General features: G+C 41.5%; 1 protein-coding gene across 1 annotated transcript in view; it reads right to left on the reverse strand.

Annotated features, from left to right (window-relative positions):
• The window catches only part of TRHDE (thyrotropin releasing hormone degrading enzyme), a 362,232-nt gene that overhangs the window by 41,533 nt on the left and 298,721 nt on the right, over positions 1 to 21,978 (reverse strand). The window contains exons 11-12 of the mRNA XM_054989042.1: positions 10,868 to 11,001; positions 10,717 to 10,772 (exon numbers count right to left, since the gene is read on the reverse strand). Of these exons, the coding sequence (XP_054845017.1) occupies positions 10,717 to 10,772; positions 10,868 to 11,001 (190 nt within the window). The remainder of the gene's footprint in view (positions 1 to 10,716; positions 10,773 to 10,867; positions 11,002 to 21,978) is intronic.

Genomic DNA, 21,978 nt, shown 5'->3' on the forward strand with positions numbered 1-21,978 from the left:
AGGTCTTTTCAATTTAATGTGATGTCAATATTTTCACCAAAGAAACCAGTGGCATTAGCTGGTTGCTTAGAAAATCAGCTGCATTGATAGGAAGGCCTATATTTAATTTCCCCTGCCTATCTTTTATATAATGCTCTATATGAACACACTCTTGTGTAAGAGAAACTGCTGATTACATCCATCGATCAAAAGCTTTCTTTTCCTATATTGCTAGACCACCACTGTGAGATCAACAGTCAGGCAATCATGCAAACTATTAGGTCAGATGTAATGCCAAGCAATGAACTGGCGTTGCATAAATGCCCATAATCTTCCTTTCTCCTCCTCCTTCCTTATCTGATGCACTGCAATTAAAATAGTTGCTTTTAGTGCAAACCGTTATCTGGGTTTAATAGTAATTATGTTTTATGCACCCTGAGCTTGATGTTCCAGACTAGCTCAATCTAGTCAGATTTTGGAAGCTAAATAGGGTCAACCCAGTTAGTACCTAAATGGGAGACCACCAAGGAACTCCAGGGTCACTACACAGAGGCAGGCAATGACAAACCACAGCCACCTTTGTTTATTTCTTGCCTTAAAACCCTCTGGGGTTGCCATAAGTAGTTTTCTGCTTCATGGCATTTTACACACACATGCACACACACACTCACACACATTACTTGTGCTAAAGCCAAAGTCACAAATTGACTCTGAAGGCAGGGCATGGGGAAGGAGACACAGATCAAAACCTTCTTTCTGAATTCCCAGCTTTAATTTCTAAAAAAAAGTGTCTCGAGTCTTAAAGGAATACATTCCAGAAGCTTTCTATGAGATTGCCTCAGAATAAAGGGGGGAGGGGGGAGCAACTGGACAGCGTGCAGCTGAGTCAGTTAATCCTCTACTGACTGAATTCATTTTCATTTGTTCTGTTCCCTATATTTTATTATCTGGGCCCTTCGTTTATTTCTCTTCTCTTTACTGTGAACTGTAGTAAGTGAGAACATTGATCAGAAAATCTAAATAGTATTACTATTTGGGAGGCACTTCCTTTTTCTGCAGCAACCATTTGACTCAGGAATAGGTGGGGCCACGGGGGAGAGAGGCAGGAGCAGAAAAATGAATGGCCATTTTCATTCTGCCCAAGTATGTTTTTTTATTCATGGACATCTGTAACTTGCCAGTGTGAAAGAATATAGGGCTTTGAGCAAGTGCAGGAAAACGTTCTACTCGGCAGCGAACCCCACTGTCCAACTCCTGTCCTCACCTTCTCCAGAGTCTGGGCTCACGGTTAAAAGATTACGTTTAATGCACAGGCATGTTAAATCACTACAGAAAGGCATTTCATGGAGGGGGCATAATAACTAGGCAGCCTTAAGGCTCTGTCACTGCTAAAAAAAAATAAGGCATTGGGCAGGGGGATCTGAATAAATCTGGAGCCAGAATAATTTTAATGTTTGCTTTGAACATCCATACTCTGAACAAGGCTCATTCACAGTACTACTGTTTGGCATTACATCTGAATCAACCTACTGCCTTTGAAAGTGTAGAAGGATTGCTGGAGCATGTAAATGGAACTTTAAGCTCATCAAATCCTTGCCAAAGATCCGTCTCTGTAAGGTTCCAAATAATTTGATATTCTTTAGGTGTCACTAACAGGAGTAATATCAGTCATTGGAGAAGTTGCAAAGAAAGAAAGTAGACTTCACTTTTTAAAATCAAACTATCAGAGAGACTTAGTAAATTCAGAAACTGCAATACAGTATGACTTCCAACATTAAAAAAAGTTGTGACATAAATTAATATTTAAATTATTGAATACATATTATTTAGATTAGGAAAACTTTCACTGAGTCAGCTCAAGACTGCACATCTAGGTGGAATGAGATGTTTTTGTGTGTTTTGTAGCTACGTTCTGACCTTGGTTTGTTCCTTTATACTGAGCAACTGAACTCATAGATAGATCCCAACACATTCGTTTTCCCCTTAGGGACAAAGTACCAAATGGTAGTGTAATTGGCAAGGGGAAATTATTACTCCATTCTGAATTATTTCCTTCATAAATCCAAAACCAGTCAAACAGATTTTGTCACAAAAACGACAGGGTTTCTGTAGAGCACCGAGAGTCCCAAATATAAGCGTACCATAAATCCGCAAGCCCACCGCCCACCAGAGCCATTTTGAGTTGTGCTTAAATCAAAATTAGAAAACCCAAGCTGGCCACAAACTGGCTGGCAGTGTTGAAACAATGGAAATGAGGTGATTTAGTTGCTATGGCTCTAAAAACCACTCTGCATCATCTGTTTCATAAGGAATTTATAGAATGTGAGTAGCTTATTACAGTTTTGATAGTTCTTTACAGGGAGGGGAGTGCCAGTTTGCCCATACCTTTCCATACAGACATGCAGCAAAGATTATTTTTATTTTAGCAGCTTGGTCTCTGTACAAATTTTGAATTGTTTATAAAACAAACTCTTAGGCTTGGACGCTAAGCACCCTTTCCATTTGTGGCAGGCATTGCCACTTGCAGAAGAGGGGGGGGGGCAATTTTCCTGGATTTCTCCCCCTCTCTCTGCAACCTCCCACTTTGAACATCCTGGTGTTCCTGAAGAGGGGGGTTCACTGATCCACACCAGTACGATGACAGTAGCACAGATGACCACAGCAAGAAAAGGGAGGTGGGAAAATTACCGTTAATGCAATGCAGCTCTGTAAGTGCTGCATGGGATCCAAGCCTTGGTATACAAGATTAATTATGCAATGCAACATTTAGTGAACTTAGTTCTGATTTTCATTTCAGTGAAAAATAAAATAAAAGTTAGGGTAAGTACAAAGATGAATTTTACATTAACTATGCTGTGTACTGGTATACAGTGAAAGGAAGGTCTAAGAAGGCATTTCACTAAAAACCCATGAACTAGTGACTTCAATCCCTAACAACAACAACAACAACAACAACTTTAATAATAGGGAACCAGGGTGATGTAGTGGCCACAGTGTTGGACTAGAATCTGGGTGACTCCGATTCAATTTTTGCTGCTACGGAAGCTTGATGGGTGACCTTGGGCCAGTCACACTCTCTCAGCCTAACCTACCTCACAGGGCTGTTGTGAAGATAAAATGAACAAGAGGAGAATGTTGTAAGCCATTTGGATCCCCATTGGGAAGAAAAGGGATATAAATAAAGAAAATAAGTAGTAAGTAACAAGTAAATAAAATAATAGGCAATTGTTGCAGTAATGGTGAAAATGATTAAGACCGAGTTTCTACAAGATTGGTAGCAAGATGCTGAGCTGTAAAACATGTGCCATAAACAAGGGAGTTGTAATAAATATCAACAAACTTTAACAATTGCATAAAGCAACTTCATTGTAGCATTCAAAAATTTACTTTATAAACAATTCAAAATTTGTGAGAACCATCTGTCTCTCTATCAGGGAGACTATGAGCTGATGCTCGTTTCTTCAAAGTTGAAGTAGCAATTGGGAATACATTCTTTCCCTCAATGAGACTAGCAACTCTGATCCGTGAGGCATTAATAAGTCTTACAGAGCAAATATTTTCCTTTATTTTCACTGCTTTGGCCAGAGTTTCATCTGAGACAGACAACCATAAAACTTGTTGACCACCTTTCTGTCACAGGCTACGTAAGTTCAATAAAATAACTGCGGGCACTGTCACACCCTATAATGTCATAAACACAATTGTTATGTGGAATGTGCACATAGACTGTAAGAATGAAGTGGGGGTTGGAAAGAAATGTCCAAGCTGTTGCATGTTCAGATGCCTGCCTGCTTAAAAAGGGTGTGGTGTAAGAAATGCAGATCTTATAACTACAACAGCAATGAGTATCAGCTGGAACTTGGTATTATTGCTAGAACTCAGCTTCAGTGCATGTAAACCAATAAAACAAGAGAGTGTCTCAGACTGAGGGAAATTCTTTCTCATCATTTACAAAATCACACCCAGCCCACCACGTCAGAGGTATGTTTTGAAGCAGGCTACAAAAAAATCTTGCTATCTCATGTTACCCAATAAGCACTGATCTTGGCCAATTCTATTTGGGTTTCCTGCAAGCAGAATATTGTAGTAGGTCAATTCTCTTTTGCATATATCTACGTAAGAGGTTATGATGCACCATTTTGTTATTGTCTGCCTGCCTTTGAAGGGGGAAATACGTTCTTCCTCAAAGATCAATTAGAAGAACAAGAAGCATGATGCAGAGCTCAGAGCGTTGGACTAGGATCCTGGTGACCACGGTACGAATCCCCGTTCTACCATGGAGCTCACTGGGTGACCCTGGAAGAGTCTCCTTCTCCCCAAACCACCTGACAGGATGGTGCTTTTAATGATAAAGTGAAGAGGTGGAGAATGATGTAAACTGCTTTTGGTCCATACTGGGGAGAAAAGCTGGATATAAATATCTTAAATAAATCTCCCAGTAACAGTCTGAAGAATTTTTATTTAATATGTACAGGCCTTTATTTTCTGCTTTTAAAAAATGTAACATTATTAGTCTATTTTAGGTTGTTTCAGTAAGCAAAGATACTATGTCTGTGGAAATGTCTATGTAGTATACATAATACTTGTTTCATGCCTTTGCTGTACAACAAACCAAACCAAAGGAAGCTTTAGTTGGGTCAGAAGTACTTGTCCATAGGAAGGCTTTTAATGTTGACTGTATTATCAAACATGAAGTAAGACACTGATTGGAAACTTCTTATGAAAATGTCCCCATCCATCTCTTCCAACAACTGGTACTTCTGACACGGGTATCTTCTACAAAGTTTATGGATAAAAATCAGTCAGAGCACATAAATGCTGTAGCATCTTTAGATGAACCAAACATGTAGAACACAATGGAAATCTGAATCTATAATTTCACCTTTGAATTACATATACTTAATATGCTTGATGTCACCCATAACTATGTTCCCATTTGATTTGTGATTCTTCTCCTCAGTATGCTGGCTATCTCTCCAACAGCAAGAAAGTATTGCCCATTACAGTGTCCAGATTAAAAGAGATTACTTCTCCAATGTTTAACTATGCTCTGAACTCACCGTTCAAGATTAATTTCCTTTCTTTGATATAAAATCAATTCATCAGTTACGTTTCCTTCTATCGTATCTTTATAATGGTGCTAGTTTATCTAATGAAACTATTGATGATCAAGTGCTTTGACTATTGCAACAACAACAAAATAAAACTTTAATTTTCAAGATGATTAGTTCACTCTCAGTAAATTAAATGGTCCTCAGAGCAGTGGTCTTGGTGTTAATGCAGAGGCAATAATGAAGCCAAATCACAAAATGTGGATTTAGGCAGACACCAAAGAGAACCATATCAACAACTACATGTGAGAGGGGATATTTGGAAAGATTTGAATGTGTTTTGTTGAGTTAGATGAGAACCTTCACTATTCTCACAGTCTATTACTCAAATTTCTGATGCTTAAATTGGTTGAAAACCCCTGACTTTTCTGGCCATTAGTTTGAACAGAGGTTTAAAAAAACATCATTAAGGATAATATGGATCCAATTATCTTGAATATGCTTGAAGACTCTGGATGTTGTAATGAATTAAACGGGATCTCTGGGGAAGGATTAGCGTGATAAAGATGACTACAAATTCACACTTTAATTTTGCTATACAGATGCTCCCAACAGATAGGGAAATAGTATTCTTAAAAATGAAGAACATTTTAGGAATTATATGTTGTTTTCAGACAAATAAAGGATTAATGTTTATTTACTGTGATTAACAAGCCACAGGGTACCAGAACTGAGTATATTGCACCTTAATCTAAGAGATCAATTTCCCATTTCCTAAATTAGTGGTATTAGTAGATATGCAGAGCATATCATAAGGAATGCCGGATTAGATTTAGATGAAGGTGGAGTGAAAATTGGTGGAAGGAACATTGACAACATGAGATTGCAGATGACATCACATTACTGGCAGAAAACTGTGAAAATCTGAAACAACTACTGATGAAGGTTAAAGCAGAAAGTGCCAAAGTAGGATTACAGCAAAACATCAAGAAGACTAAAGTAATGACTGCTGAGGAATTGTGCAGTTTTGACAATGAAGACATTGAAATGGTTAAAGATGTTCTATTCCTTGGTTCAACCAAGGAACCAGAAAAAGACTGAAACTTGGAAGGGTAGCCATGAAGGGATGTGAAGGATCCTTCAGGATAAGGAAGTGTCATTATGGACGCAGATCAAGATTCCATACTATTGTAACCCCCGTTACTATGTATGGATGTGAAAGTTGGAGAACAAGAATGCTGACGAGCAGACTGATTCATTTGAAATGTGGTGTTGGATAAGAGGTTTACAGATACATGGATGACCAAAAAGTCAAATAAGTGGGTTCTAGATGAAATCAAGCCTGAATTCTCCCTAGAAGCTAAAATGACAAGATTGACCGAGGCTATGGGCACAAATTCGCTGGAAAAGAAAACAATACTAAGAAAAGTGGAAGGCAGTAGGAAAAGAAGACTGAAAATCAGATGGCTTAACTCAATAAAGGGAGCCACAGCCTTCAGTTTGCAAGATCTGAGCATGGCTGTTAATAAAACGAGGTCATTAATTCTTAGGATCAACACAAATTGGAAGTGACTTGATAGCACATAACACACACACAAATTAGTAGTGGACTGAGTATGTCACATAACAAAGCAGAATTTACTAATAAGAATGGAATAGTGAATGATCTATTTTAAAACCTTGAAGTCTTTCTCAACCAAAATGAGAGAACTACTGCTTACAGTCAAGCAGAAACAGGTATCCAGGAATGTGCCTTTGGCTGCTTTAAATCATTCTTCATAGATCAGATAAAGAGTTGCTGTCGATCAGTTGTTTTCAGTTTGGGAGTTGTCCTGTGGGGTTCTACAGGACGCAACCTTACCTCCTATTTTATTCAGTGTCTATATAAAGCCTTTAGGAGAAATCATGTGTAGCTTAGGAACTGGATTCCAGCAATAAACTGATGACACTCAGATCTTTATCTCTGTATCCAAATCCCCTGCAGTAGAGAGCTTGAGCCACTGCCTGACTCCTGTGGTTAAATGGCTGAAAGTGAACAAACTGAAACTGAGCCCAGACAAGATGGAAGTGATACTGATTGGAAAGCCTATGGTCTCTTTCTCACAGGTACTGTTTGCTATCTAAGTGGAGCTTCATGCAGGAGGCTTGCCTGCTTACAAGGAGACCACTGTGAGGACTAGATGGATGCTTGCTTGCAAGGAGATTGTGCTGCTTCCCTTTGATCTGCAGCTGGGGGCCATTTGGGTGATTTGGCCTTGCCTCCCACCTCACCTTCTTTCTCACAGATTCTGTTTGCTATCTAAGTGGGGCTTTGTGCAGGAGGCACAAGCCTCTTGGCATGAGCTGATGGGTGAGGGCACAAGGGCTCTTGGCCCATGGCTCTTAGCCCGTGACACGCAGCCTGAGGACAGGCATCATTGTGTCTGCACAAGGTAGAGAATACAAGCGGATATGAAGAGCTCCTCCAATCATGTACTACTTCAAGGAAGGAGTCAACATCTGCTAGACACTGCCTGCTTAAATACACCATGGTTTAGCCCTACACTGTTGCCTAGCTAGACATTCTTTCTGTATCTGAAGAAGTGAGCTGTGGCTCATGAGAGCCAGTTTAGCGTAGAGGTTAAGAGCACGGGACTCTAATATGGAGAGCTGGGTTTGATTCCCCACTTCTCCACTTGGCCAGCTGAGTGACCTTGGGCTAGTCCCAGTTATCTGGAGCTCTCTTATTAAGGACCACATAAGTAAACCACTGAGGTCTACTGTAAATCAATCACTAGCTCAAGGCATCTTCCCCCGGCCACTCAAACAGGTGGTTCTCTGTCCACTAATTAAAAAACCATCCCTAGACAAAAATTATCTGACTAATTATTGCCAAGTCTCAAATCTGCCCTTTCTGGGCAAAGTAATTGAGAGAGCAGTAGCTGACCAACTCCAGATCTTCTTGGAAAACACTAGCGCTCTAGACCTTTTCCAATCTGGATTCAGACCAGGGCATGGGACAGAGACACCACTAGTAACATTAGCAGATGATTCTCCATCTAAATATAGACAAAGGCCATGCCTCCTTATTGTAGACCATGCCATTCTCTTGAGGCATCTAGAGATAGAAGTGGGCATCAAAGGATGTACTTTAGACTGGTTTAAATTGTTTCTCATGGGACAGACCCAACGGGTAGCTGTTGAAGATCAGCTGTCTCTAGAATTGGAGCTATCTTGTGGTGTTCCGCAGGGCGCAATTTTAGCTCCCATGTTGTTCAACCTCTACATAAAGCCTTTAGAAGATCTCATTTGCAGTGATGAAGTTGGATGTCACCAATATGCAGATGACACCCAACTCTATATCTCACTATCCAGGTCCCCTCAGGATGCAGTAGAAGTCTTCGATTGCTGCCTGACAGCTGTAGTGAAATGGCTAAAAATGAACAAATTGAAATTGAACCCAGACAATATGGAAGCGATGCCTGTTGGGAAGGCAGAGTTTTTGAAGGACATTGTACCCCCCTCCGCTTTCGATGGAATTCGTCAGACCCTTGCAGACTTGGTTAAGTGCCTAGGGGTTATACTGGATCCAGTGCTGCTACTACTAGAACAACAAGTTAAGGCTGCTGCAAAAATGCCTTTTACAACCTCACTGTAGCCTGGAAAATGGCTCCTTACCTCAATATGGCTGACCTGGCCACCTGGATCCATGCTATGGTAACATCAAGACTTGACTATTGTAATGCACTATACATAGGTCTCCCAGTCAAATTAACTCGGAGACTCCAATTAGTGCAAAATGCTGCAGCGTGACTGATATCAGGAGCGAGCAGGAGCATGAACATCACCCCCATTCTGCAGGCACTCCATTGGCTACCTATCAGCTACTGTGCCCAGTTCAAGGTATTGGTTATCACATACAAAACTCAACACATACAAAACTCTTCACTGCCTTGGCCCAGCATTCCTACGAGACTGCCTCCCTCCCTATGTCCCTCCATGGCAGCTTTGCTCATCTGAACAGGGTCTCTTGCAGGTGCCACTCTGCACAGGGGTGAAATCAACAGCAGCCTGCACATGGACTTTCTTTGTGGTGGCCCCCACCTTGTGGAATGGCCTGCCTGAGGAGGTCAGGAGAGGTCCCACTCTCCTGGCTTTCCGCAAATGATGCAAAACTGAATTATTTTAAAAGGCTTTTGTATTATAGGGAGGGGCTCTCAGATACTTCACTAATGAGTTAAGGACCATAGACTTCACCACTATGTTGCCTTACATACTACCTGTTGTCTTAAATACATGCTCCTATGATCTACTTGTGCTTCTAATGTCAGCCCTAGAATTGCTTATGTTCGGTTTCAGCATTTCTTCAACTCTGTATTGGATTCTTACTAATGCTATGTCTTTGTAAACTTGTGTTTATTTACCTTATAGCATTGTTTATGGAAATGTCCTTGAAATTGACTGTACTAATGTCACACTGTGTAACCCACTTGCGGTCTCAGTGAGAAAGGTGGACTATAAATGACATAAATAATCAATAATCATGCTTCCCACTTTTGAGGGGTTCAGCTGACCCGTTAAAGAGTCAAGAGTCAGGAATTAAGGGGTCATACTGGATCCAGAATTACTGCTGGAGAAGCAAGTTAACACAGCCACACAACTGACAAGGTTTTTAAACCTACTTTGACTATGCCAGTTTGGCCACCTGGGTCCAGATCACAGTATTGGGATTTGATCCAGCAGAGTGCTGATTCACATCCCAACCACTTAGCCACTACCCTACAGCCACATACCATATTGGCAACACTGTAGCCCAAACCTCCTGATGACCTCTCCCAGTGGTTTAAATGACATGGGGGATAAAATCGAGGCCTGTAGGACTTTATAGGCCAACATCCAAGGGGCAGAGCAGGAGTCCCCCAGTATCACCTTCTATCACCCAGATAGACTTGAACCACCATAACACAGTCTCCCTTACTCCCAGAGCTTATAAGCAACTCTGAAGAATACCATACAGGAGTTAGGATACTTTACTTGAGTTGTCTGTCTTACTCATCTGCTTCAGTCTATAACTTTCTTTCCTTTTGGGGTATGTATAGGGAAGTTATTTCCTTTTTCCTTCTATCTATTTTCCCTTGGAGTTAGGAAGGTTTCGGGTGCTCATGGAACAGATTGTGAAGCCAGAAAATAGTTGGGATCATAAAACCAGTATTGTAATAGCCATCTAGTTTCCTAAATAATGATAATGTACTATCTTCTACAATTATTCTACAGTTCCACATTTTTAACTTTGTACACTCATATGTGCAATGCACACACAATGTACACATAAATTCTGCTTTTGTTATGTTGTTGAACAATATCAAATATGTCACAGTTGAAAATATTTCTAAAGCTTGAAGGTGTTTATCATTACAAACAATATAATGTAGAGGGATCATTAGTAAAATGGGAACAGATTATTAATCTCCAAAGTATTAAACTGACTTGAAAGAAAAATTAATCAAGTGTCTAAACTCGGAAATACCCTACAGCTTTTATTGATCAGGAACAGAAAAAATCCTGCAAACAGTGCTCATATTCCACAGTAGAAAAAGAAAATGCAAGATGGAGTTTAAAATATTGTAGACAAAGACACCGTTTAGGAAAATAATATGAATGCAGCACAGAATGTGTCTTAGACTAGATTATCTATAGAACAACATACCTGGCTAAATTGAACGCATCATCGATCAAACCTGCTCGATTACTGACAGAGATGACCTATGTGCGCCAAGGAGAAAAATGGAAAAATTTTAAGTTGATAAAAACAGCAGGTAGTTTAACAAATTTCAGATGATGTAATTAATTGAATTTACCTTATGGTTCTTCATTAGTTGGTCAATTAACAATCTCCAATTTCTAACATCATAATTAACCCTAAAATATCCAGTTTGATTGATATTCCCCAGCAGCCAACTCCTCTCATTAAGAGAAGCAATCCTGTGATGCTCTGTAAACAAAACATAGGAGAGAAAGAACTGCAAACTATTGCTTCAAAAGGCTTTAACATTTTAAAATATCATTTTACTTCATATATAATCTCCATACAATTTCCTTTACCACATATGCACACTTTAGAAACAGTTTGAGTTGAACTGTATTTAGGTTTTTAAAGTATTACAAATAAAATAATGCACTTTTTATGAGGGACATTTAATATGTTTGGTGCTAGTATTCCACCCAATTATGATATCTGCTATAGATGAGTGACTTTTAAAAATCCTCTTCCCCAGTTTACAATGGAAATATTGACAACGTTTGAATCACCAGACTATATTTTAGTAGAAATTCACTAGTTATCATGGATGCTCTTGATAAAAGCTGTAGCTCAGTGTTAGCCATCACCCCCTGCCCTCAGCAACACGATTTCCCCATAAACTGATCCTCAAACTAGAGTTTCTGGATTTAATTAATCTTCAGCTCAATTACAACATTAACCTCAGATGTGTTAAACACATTAGAAGATAAATCTCTACTTCATCTGTTTCATATAGTAAATATAGTTTTATTAATGTGTCCCCAAATGGTGACAGTCAGTGTTTATCACATCAGGGAGTCTGTTAGTTGTCACGACGAGGTAAATACTAACTGTTGCCATGTAGAGCTCATTCATAAGGAATGCTGAACATTAAATAGATAAGGCAGAATTATCTCAAGACGACTATTTCATTTAAAATGGTGCTTTAGTTACTGCAACAAGCAGGACAACACTTGCTGTATTCTAACTATTCTGCTTTGTGGACCACAGTCTTAGGCCACAAACAAGATGCTGAACATAACAAGAACAAACACAAACTATTTATTTACAGACCCTGACAGGAGAAACATAATGTTCTTGCAGGCTCACACTGAAAGAGGTGGCTGATCAAATATGAGTTCCAGACCATATGCTGTTTTGGAGGTCAAAACCAGCAAGCTGAATTCAGTGTGGAAACAAAAAGAAGGGGAAGGCAGCAACTACAATACCAAAATAATTATGAAAATATGATATATATGCTTATAGTAATGACAATACAATTGAATAAACAGCATATGTGAAAATAAATCAAAGATATGAATCATATATACAAGTCATATATACAAAAATTCAATAAGTCATATATACAAAAATTCAAGGGTTAGAGACCAAAAGCCGAATATATCCAGACAAATTAATGGCAAAGCACAATACAGTCAGTACATGGAAGTAATTTACAAAGTGCCAGGACCAATATCAATGTAAAGTCAAAGTAAGCTGGTTCAGACCACAAACATGTAGTATATACTCATAAAGGAAAAGAGTTGGTAATCAGTTCATGTGTACAAACAATGTCCATATGTGGGCAATACGCTGAGTAGCTAGACACCAAAAACTCCTATGAAAGGGCCAACGGGCTCATGCTTGCATATTTCATATTCCTGTTTCACAGGTCATTGCTTCCTCAGGGCGGTAACCAGGTGCCACACACAGGAAAAAAAGATTGAAGTCTTAAACTTCAATGCCGCATTGTTGTGCTGCCGGACCGCTCCCATTGAAGCTGTGAATTTGTGTGTCTGTTTGGTTTAAGACTTCAATCTTTTTTTCCTGTGTGTGGCACCTGGTTACCGCCCTGAGGAAGCAATGACCTGTGAAACGGGAATATGAAATATGCAAGCATGAGCCCGTTGGCCCTTTCATAGGAGTTTTTGGTGTCTAGCTACTCAGCATATTGCCCACATATGGACATTGTTTGTACACATGAACTGATTACCAACTCTTTTCCTTTATGAGTATATACTACATGTTTGTGGTCTGAACCAGCTTACTTTGACATTACATTGATATTGGTCCTGGCACTTTGTAAATTACTTCCATGTACTGACTGTATTGTGCTTTGCCATTAATTTGTCTGGATATATTCGGCTTTTGGTCTCTAACCCTTAAGTTTTTGTATGTATGACTTGTATATATGATTCATATCTTTGATTTATTTTCACATATGCTGTTTATTCAATTGTATTGTCATTACTATAAGCATATACATCATATTTTCATCATTCTTTTGGTATTGTAGTTGCTGCCTTCCCCTTCTTTTTGTTTCTGGTCATTGCGGGAAGTGCACACCCCTGTTTGTTCTGCGTCTGCGGAATTCAGTGTGGAAACAAGCTCATAACTAATGCACTTGATTAAATCTTGCTGTAGTATGGAGCAGTCCAACTGACTCCCATCAGCAGACAAGCTGCTGCATTCTGGACCAGCTGTAGTTTCCATGCAGTCTTCAAGGACAGACAGCTCTCTGCACTAATTTAGTATTGAGGATCAATGTGGCCAGCTCCAAAGAAGGGTGTTGATCTAGATGTAAATGAAAGAATACACTCTGCAACAGCACTGACCTGTTTCTCTCCATTCACAAGATAAGATACAAAAGTAACCTCAAGCTCTTCACAGAATCTACTAATATCATTACTACTCCATCTGAAATGGATAATACAGTCCACTCAAGGACTCTGGCCTTTTATAACATCATCTTTATCTTGCCTGGATTTGGCTTCAGATTGCTTGTCCTTATCCATTTGACCACTGCAGCAAGAGAACAGCCAAGAGTCAAGACAGCAGTGTGAACAGACTGTAAGAGGAGGTTTGCTGAGTAAACTAGGCTTCCATGCTACTCCATTTTTGATGGAAGATTATGCTAGTGTACCCTTATGAGATTGTATGCTGCTCCAGCATTGAGAAAACAGATTGTGGATGTATCCTAATGCAGCAGCTCCCGAGCTTCCTAGAATTTTACCACTGGTGGTCTATGAAACTTGGATGAAGTATGGCAAAAAGCATTCCCTTCATGAAACATAATAGTTTAAGCTATGTAACCTGCAGAAGAATATTATCAGAGAAGTTACTAATGTACAACTGATGAACCGTTTCAAAAGATATAATCAATACTGAATTCCAATTCAAACACTATTAGTATGTTTTCTTTTTTAAAGTTAACAAATCATACGGTGCAGTTACCTTATTTTCTATATTCTTCTAAATCTGAACTCTATCCCTAGAAGGTGCACTGAAGTACTAGCTCTTAGGATAGGATGCAGGGGGCGTTTTTTGTGTTGCACCCAACCAAACTTCTGGCATGCAACTAATTTTGATACTCTGCAAAGGTACCCTCCTTCATACATGTATCATCCTAAACCATTCAATAATTTTTACAACAGATTAGAACTTACTAAAGGATGATACTTCACTTAGGAAACTGGAAACTCCTTAAGCCAGTCTACAGGATGTGCGGGGCCATCTTTGAAAACTACAAGACTTGCCTGTGCCACTTCCATTTTAAATATATTATCACTAGTTATGCATGAAAAAGTTTGTAATTTTATTGTTATTCTAATGTGCAATAATATTGATAAGCTAAGTACTGTGTAACATATTTACTATGCTTACTCAGTTATGAATTTGCATAACTAAAACAGCACAATTTCCAGCATCCTTTTAAAAAAAACCCTAGGAAAAAAACACGTTTGTCACAGCTTTGGCTTTTTGAAAATAGAAAACCTTTTTAAAAATCTTTTTTTTTTCATTTTTGAAAAGCAAACCATTAGAATAACTCAGCATTTGTATATTCTACAGTTTTGTTTTTACAGCTCAACAGTGTTACCTTATATTTTCAGATAATAAAGAAATTCAGCATTCCATCTAATATTCCTCTATGCACCTCCCTGACTAGTGTGAAAATGCAGCGTGCCCTATAGCTATTAATGGGTCATCAGTATGTAATTGTAAGACAGCTGTGGTATAAATATGTTAACTACCCTTTCCCACTATTATTAAAGCAAAGTGCACATGTTCAGTGCAATCCTAAGGGCTGCTGTGGCAGTGGTGGGAAGCCACTGTTGCAAAAGTGCAATCACTGGTCAATTCCCAATGCACATTCTGTAGGGGGAAATAATCTATGCTCCTACACAAGGCACAGATGGCATATCAAGCATATTGGAGTCCATAGCAACCCAGCAACACCCATTAATTGGGCAACAACAGCTGACTGGCACACACAGGCCATCACCACCTGCCAATCCATCCACTGCCCCTTGATGCTACTCCCCCCAACAGACACCCAGCAGACAGGTAGTGAAGACCCAGAAACAACAACACCCCAACAGAGGCACATGGCCCAAGCAGCTGCTCCAGCACTCATGCAGTGGACAAGATGCTCATCCCTTCCCCAGCAAGAGCCTGACTGGCAGCCGAAGCGCTGCCTATACACAGCCATCCCTGCTCTGCCCATACACACCCTTTCCCCTGAAAAAGTAAAACTAGAAAAGAAAGGAAAGAGGCAAAGGCACAAACTCATAGCCCCCAGCCTGAAGACCAGCATCCTAACCACTGGGCAAAGAGAATAATTTCAAAGGAGGCATGCCTGCAGGCATTACACACTCCACTGCAGCTATCACATCAGCACCAGCCACATGGGACCAGGCAGGCAACACTGCGGAGAGAGGCATGGATCAGTGTAAAGGCACTGAGATAGCGTTGGCAGGAATCCTTGGTTGATCCCCATATGAGGACAGGCAAGAGCTGCATGCCTTATCAGATACTATGGAGGGGTGTGGGACACAGAGACTATCCTCTCCATACTAAAGCAGACAAACATCCCCCTGGACCACCCACCAGCCCATTCCCCCTGCAGGCTGCACACTGCAGTCAACAGAGTGTGTGCTTGGGAAGGGGCTGGACCAAGAGGTGGGGTCAGCCTTCAAGGGGCCACTGGACCTCTGCGATGTTTGGCAGCCCTAGGGGGAAGCCACAGATGGGGTGAGGTGGGGCTGGAAGGGGCATAAAGCTAGTCTTATCCAGGAGCACAAACAGACAGGGACAGAGTTGTAGAACACCCCATACTGAACAGGTCATGAAGAGGTCTGATGAACTGGGTTGCCAACTCCCTCTCCCCATGGGAAGACACATTGAGCTGTCCCTACCACAGCATGCATGTGAGTGAGTTGTACTTACTGGTTGGAAAGCTGTCCAAGGCAGGATGCTGCAGGAGCTGGGCTGCAACTGGTGACTGAGCAGTGTGGCAGGAATTGCACAGGTCATGCACTCAGATCTCCATATTGAACCACCACCCGCACAGATGCCATGGCAAACAGCACAACCATGTCTGTGAGGCCTCAACAGCATCTGTGGCTCCAACCCCATGGGGTGTCCATTTGTCAAGGAACCCCTCTTAGATGCATGCTGTAGCCATCCAAATGGCACCTACCAATCCTGTGAGGAAGGGCTCTGCAACTGCTCTATCCACTGTTGTTGCATAGGGCCCCAATCCTGCAAGGCAATGGGTCCCATGGTTGCTTGGCCAGCTGATCCACAGAGCACAGTGGGGTAGCTGCCAGGCACTCCAAATCCCTATTGTGCCCTGTCCCTCACCTGGGGGAAGGGGCACCCTGGCAAAGTAGTGTGTTAATAACTCACTACAGGGCTGCCAGCATTCCTGCACCCTTCCACTCATAGGCAGTATTTCCAGATAACACTTCCCTGAGAGTATGCCATGCGGCATGGTTCCTGGTGGGCCTGGCCCGGGTTGCCCCCATATGCACACCCTGCTGTTCTCAGTTGTGGGAGCTAGCAATGTCATGATGGAAACTGGGCTTGTGTGAAGACAGTGGTGGGTTGAGGTGTGGACTTCCAGCCAGGGCTTCCCACCTCTGCTCACTTGTTAGAGCATGGCCGCCACTTCGGGTTGAGCCTTTAGAGATGGAATACCTGTTAGGATTCTGAAATGAGACACATTAGCCATACAGCATGGGCTTTGCTCTTCCCCATTGGGTGTTAGTGTTAAGTGCTCCCTCATTGGTGCTAAGTACCCTCTCTGTGCCTTTCCTGCCACCAAGTGCAATGCTATACATGGCAGAGTCCTCTGAGGCAGAGTCCCATGCTGCACACCCCACCTAGTGAACCATGGGGCAACCTAACAGGAGTTTATGTAGTGCTAGAGGCTGTGACTGGGTGTGAGGGAGGGGGTTCGGCCTCCGCTGGAGAAGGGGGTGATTGGTTGCAGCTGTAATTTGCAACCTGTGCTTTGCCAGGGCCATGTCTGGGGGGGGGCAGGGGGGAAGATGCTTGGCCATTTCTGTTGTAACTGCACCATGGTTTTTGTTGTAGAACTTTCTACCGGTGTTGGGGGGGCATCCCTAGGCTGGGGTGCTTCTTAGGGAGCCAAGTAACTTCTGCCATTCTCTAAGTCCGTCCCTTTCCTCACAGGTAAGGTGGCTTGCACTGGTGTTACTCTGAGGCATCATCACAGCAATTTTACAATCATATTAAATAGAGAGACATTATATCACCTAAATACTGATACATATTAAGTGGATCCCTTCTCTAGTAACTGCTACTTATCCTGTACTCCTGATAAAGGAACACTGAAAGAATAACAGGTTTGCAACATCTCTTCAGGCAGAAAAAAAGATTTTTCTAATGTTGAGCCAGTATCTCTTGGGTTGGGTTGGGTTGGGGGGGGGGGACGCTGCATCAAGATGTTTTCTTGGCAGACTTTTATTACGGGGTGGTTTGCCATTGCCTTCCCCAGTCATCTACACTTTACCCCCAGGAAACTCGGTCCTCATTTTACCGACCTCAGAAGGACGGAAGGCTGAGTCAACCTTGAGCCGGCTACCTGAACCTGGCTTCCACTGGGATCGAACTCAGGTCGTGAGCAGAGCTTGGGCTGCAGAACTGCAGCTTACCACCCTGCGTCTCTCTATCTTACCTTTTTTACATGCATGGAGTTTTTCTCTCCCACTTTCTCCCCCATGCAATCATGATGGAATAAGTGCTAGCGATTACTCTTGTATCTAGCTGATATTAAAATGTACTAAATGTAATTTGATCTTTTAATACAGTTTTATTTATTCAGATGATTTTAAGCAAAATAACTTCTGTTATGTAATTATGAAAACTCAATAAATGTATTGGTATATTGTATTACAGATTCCCCCAAAGAAGCCTATTCGGCAAAATGTGTAGGGAATTTTTTTAGTTGAGTAAGATTTTTTTGCCTTTGCTTGCATCATTGGCCTTAACCTTACCTCTCCTTTACTTACCTGACTGGTGTGGCCCTTTACTTTTTCTCTGGTGTTAACCCATTCATTCCTTTTGTTTGGTAGCATAACTATATCTTAAATTCCTTGGGTAGAACACTAATTTTAAATGAAAACTTATCTGCCACTAATTCTAAAATGTGAAATACAATCATTATCAATGGCTCAGTCCCCTTTCTGCCTTAGTCTCAAGTACTCAAAGCTCATTTTTGACTCTGGTAAGTTCCCAAAAGAAGGATTTTGATAGGTAGTTAATCTCTCTACTGTGAAGTGGTTATTTCGTTCATACCTTAAGCCAACAGAGTATTTGTGGCTGATCTTAGCTATCTACATGACTTCTATACATCATATGGTAACCCCAGCGCTTAACCTGTACTGCTAGTTAGCTAGATCCTTTGCCATAGTGACAATAGTGTAATTAATAAAGTGGCCCAATTTTAATCCCAAGCTTTGTGTCTGCCTTTCATTTTGACTGGGGCGGGGGCAATCTACATGACTTCTATATGGAAATCTGAGAAAGGAGATGGCCTCTAAGTCTACCAAGCTTGGATTTCATAGTTCAAAACCAGCATCATGAATTGTACCTGGAGATTCACAGCAAATGAGAACAGATGCTCACCTATAAATGTAACATGTTCACTGAGCAAAGCAATGATAAGAAAGGGAGGTACTTTGTTTCATGTTTAAAAAAACAACTATGTCATTAAGAGTAGTGTCCAGTAATATCAGGACAGCCTAAAATAGAATATATAAAAGTATAGCATCAGTATTATTATTTATTCTGTATTATGAAATTTCTCTGTTCTTTTCTATATGTAAAAAATTAAACATTGAATTAACATAATCCATGCCTTTGACAACTCCAAAAGGACACAGCATATATATATAAAGGGCAATTTGCAACTCCAAAAGGGCAAAATATATAAAGTCTAAAACCCTGTAGTAATAAATACGTCATATCAAAACAGGTCCACATATACACATATACCAAGATAGGTAACTGATAAGATACCAGTCAAAAATGGCAGCTTCAAATACTTTTCATTATTTGTTTTTTTCTTGATAAATGAACAGTAGTAACTTGGTGTTTTAAAAAGTCTTTCTGTTATCATGGTTTTCAGTGAATTTTATGTACAATCACAACCCCTTGTTATTATTTTTCAGATAAGAGCATGGTTATTTTGACCTTTTCCTCCAAAGAAGAGCAGGAATCTTTTCATGCTATTTTAGTTCAAACAAGTAGGTGGTTTTGTAAAGGGCGCCTGATGAATGTTCTTTACAAAGTTCTATATAATTTACTAGAATTTGATGTCTGAACCTTTTGATTCCAGTGATTTTCTTCAGACCTAGATTTCTTTTCCACATGCTTGTCTGGCTTGGTTACGTCACCAAAGTCATGGGCAATTTCTCCACATCAAAAAAAAATGTCAGAAAGTGTCATGGTGTCAACAAACTAGTTAAGGTTAAAGCTCTTTTTTAATGTAAAAGCTATATTCTTTATATGCAGAGGATCCTTGATAACATAAATATATAATCTTGTTGTCCAATGTCATTTTATTATTTTAGCTTGCTCAAAATGGGAAGGATAGTTTTACGATACTGAGTTCAAGCTCATTTTTTCATGCAAAAACCTAAATCCTGGAGCACCAACACACAACTCTGTCACTTTCTAGAAGAGCTAAAAGTACTCTATTAAGGACACATTCCATAAGCAGCAGTATCATTGAGTGAAGGGCTATTATTTGAGATGTATTATACTGCAGTTGTTATGTATACAAATACTTACTGTTACACTTGATAATAACTGACTTTCCACCATTTCTGCGCAGTCCTAAGGGCCAGGTTGAAAGTGCTTAGGGAGTGGACTACGTTGCAGTAACGTGTACTTACACAGGCATAACGCCCCCCCACCCACACACACACACACCAGCGCCTGGGCAAGGTGCGCTCCCGCCACAGGCTGGCGGTGGTGGTGAGGACTGGTGGCCAGATGGAGGTGTAAGCCCTGCGCCGGCGCCAGGGGAGGACAGGCCAGAGGACGGGGCACAACTTAGTCAGCTCTCAAAGCTGCTCCAGGCCTGGGCACACCCACTGCAGTTCTGGAAACTCGCACCATGAAAAACTTACACCATGAAAAACGGTGACATAGTCCATTGGCGCCCATTGTATAGTGAAAACTCGCTTGCTGGTCCAATGCCCAGCCCCACCCAAGCAGCTCGGCAGAGCATAGGATGCCAACTACAGTTGGGACCAATCAGCGTGTGGCTGTGTGGCAGCTGCGCCACCTCCCTCTGCACATCCAATCTGCTCCCCGGGCACCCTACATAATGTCAGGCCATGGTGCCCATGAACTCAGGTAAGTGGAGGGGGAGGCTGGAGGTTCTGCTTGGCTGCTCCCACCCACAGAGACTTAAAGCACGAGGTGGAAGAGAGTGCATATGGTTGAGGGGGAACAGTGTGCCGTAGGAAGTTTGTGAAAAACGGTTGTACCTTGCACTCACCCAGGGAGGAGAGCTAAATTCAGACTGCCTAATAACCACCACCTGACTTATTTTGCAGTTTCACTGGCCCCTGCGTCCTGACTTGGGGAAGGGCGAGGACACTCTGTCAGGTAAGAAGGAGCTGGGGTGGCCGCTGCCCTGGCTCGCTCAGTAACACCAGCCCCCCGCCTTCTGTCTCCCACACCCTCCCAAACGGCAGCCTCTGTGGGTGAAGCTTGCCAAGGGGGGGGGAGCTGGCCCCTGCCTTTGAGCCGGTGCGGCCCATGTCTGCCAAGGAGGCAGGTGCTTAACAAGCAGCACCTGGCACAGCTGTTACTGGGCAGGCGGATTCCAAGGGCTCTGAGCAAACACCTTCAGCCCGTTCCCCCCTGCAGGCAGAGTAGAGAGCGCTGCTGCAGGTGGGGGTGACTGGCTGCTTGCTCTCGTAACTCACTGTCAATGACAGCCACACAACCCCTAGACTCTCTCCCTCACAGGTTCAGAGCTTCCAGTAGCCATGAGAGCAGACCATCCATATGCGTGTAAGGGGGACTTTCTTGCTGGAGGGGCATGCATCATCTGGTTTCTTTCCACTCATTACTTAAAATTAAGAAGAAAGAAAAACATCTCTGACAGGCATCCCAAGGAAAGCAAAGTCTGACCTTGGTTCCTGTCTTCAGAAGACCTTTTAATAATGGGCTGTCAAATATAGAAGGGGGCTGTAGGATACAGTCCCTTGGAACACTGGAATGGCCTCCTGACTGCAAGTTCCCTCATAAAAACTACCTGGGTTATGTCATATATGGGTATGGATGAAGAAGGTGCAGATGTGTCTGGATACTTTAAGCTATATTACAAACTAACTGGTTAAATGAAATGCTTCAGATGGTATCCCCAAGCAAGGGAAGAATCAAAACTTCCACAATTCTCTTTGAATATTTGTGGGCTTTTCCAAACTGAGATTTTAGTGCCCCTCAGCTTCTTAACTGCATAGTTTTTTTGCCCTCCCTTGCACACAGTAGTGCTTTTTGATAGTTGCTGTCCCTTTAAAAAAAGTTTTCTTGGTTTTTTTTCAGATCACTGAAAAGCTGGTTTGAAAAAAACACAGGAAAAACTCAAAGAAGAACAGTGAGAGCAACGGCTCACAAATGATCCTGTGTGTAAAGGCGGGAGGGAATCGATGCAGTTAAAAGCTGAGATGTGGCAATAAGTTGGTATGGAACATGCCACAGTCTCAGGGGAAGGATGCTCTCAAAATGGTGGCTATGTTTTGCCTACACACCTTGTTGAGTATTATGCTATTGTAGCAATCATTCTCAGCAGGAATGCCTTATCCACTCAGGATAATCCAGCTGTGAATGATAGCTATAGTAGCAAAAACTGTGCAATATCCAATG

This window comes from Eublepharis macularius, chromosome 9, assembly GCF_028583425.1.
Source record: "Eublepharis macularius isolate TG4126 chromosome 9, MPM_Emac_v1.0, whole genome shotgun sequence".
Classification (NCBI taxonomy): domain Eukaryota; kingdom Metazoa; phylum Chordata; class Lepidosauria; order Squamata; family Eublepharidae; genus Eublepharis; species Eublepharis macularius.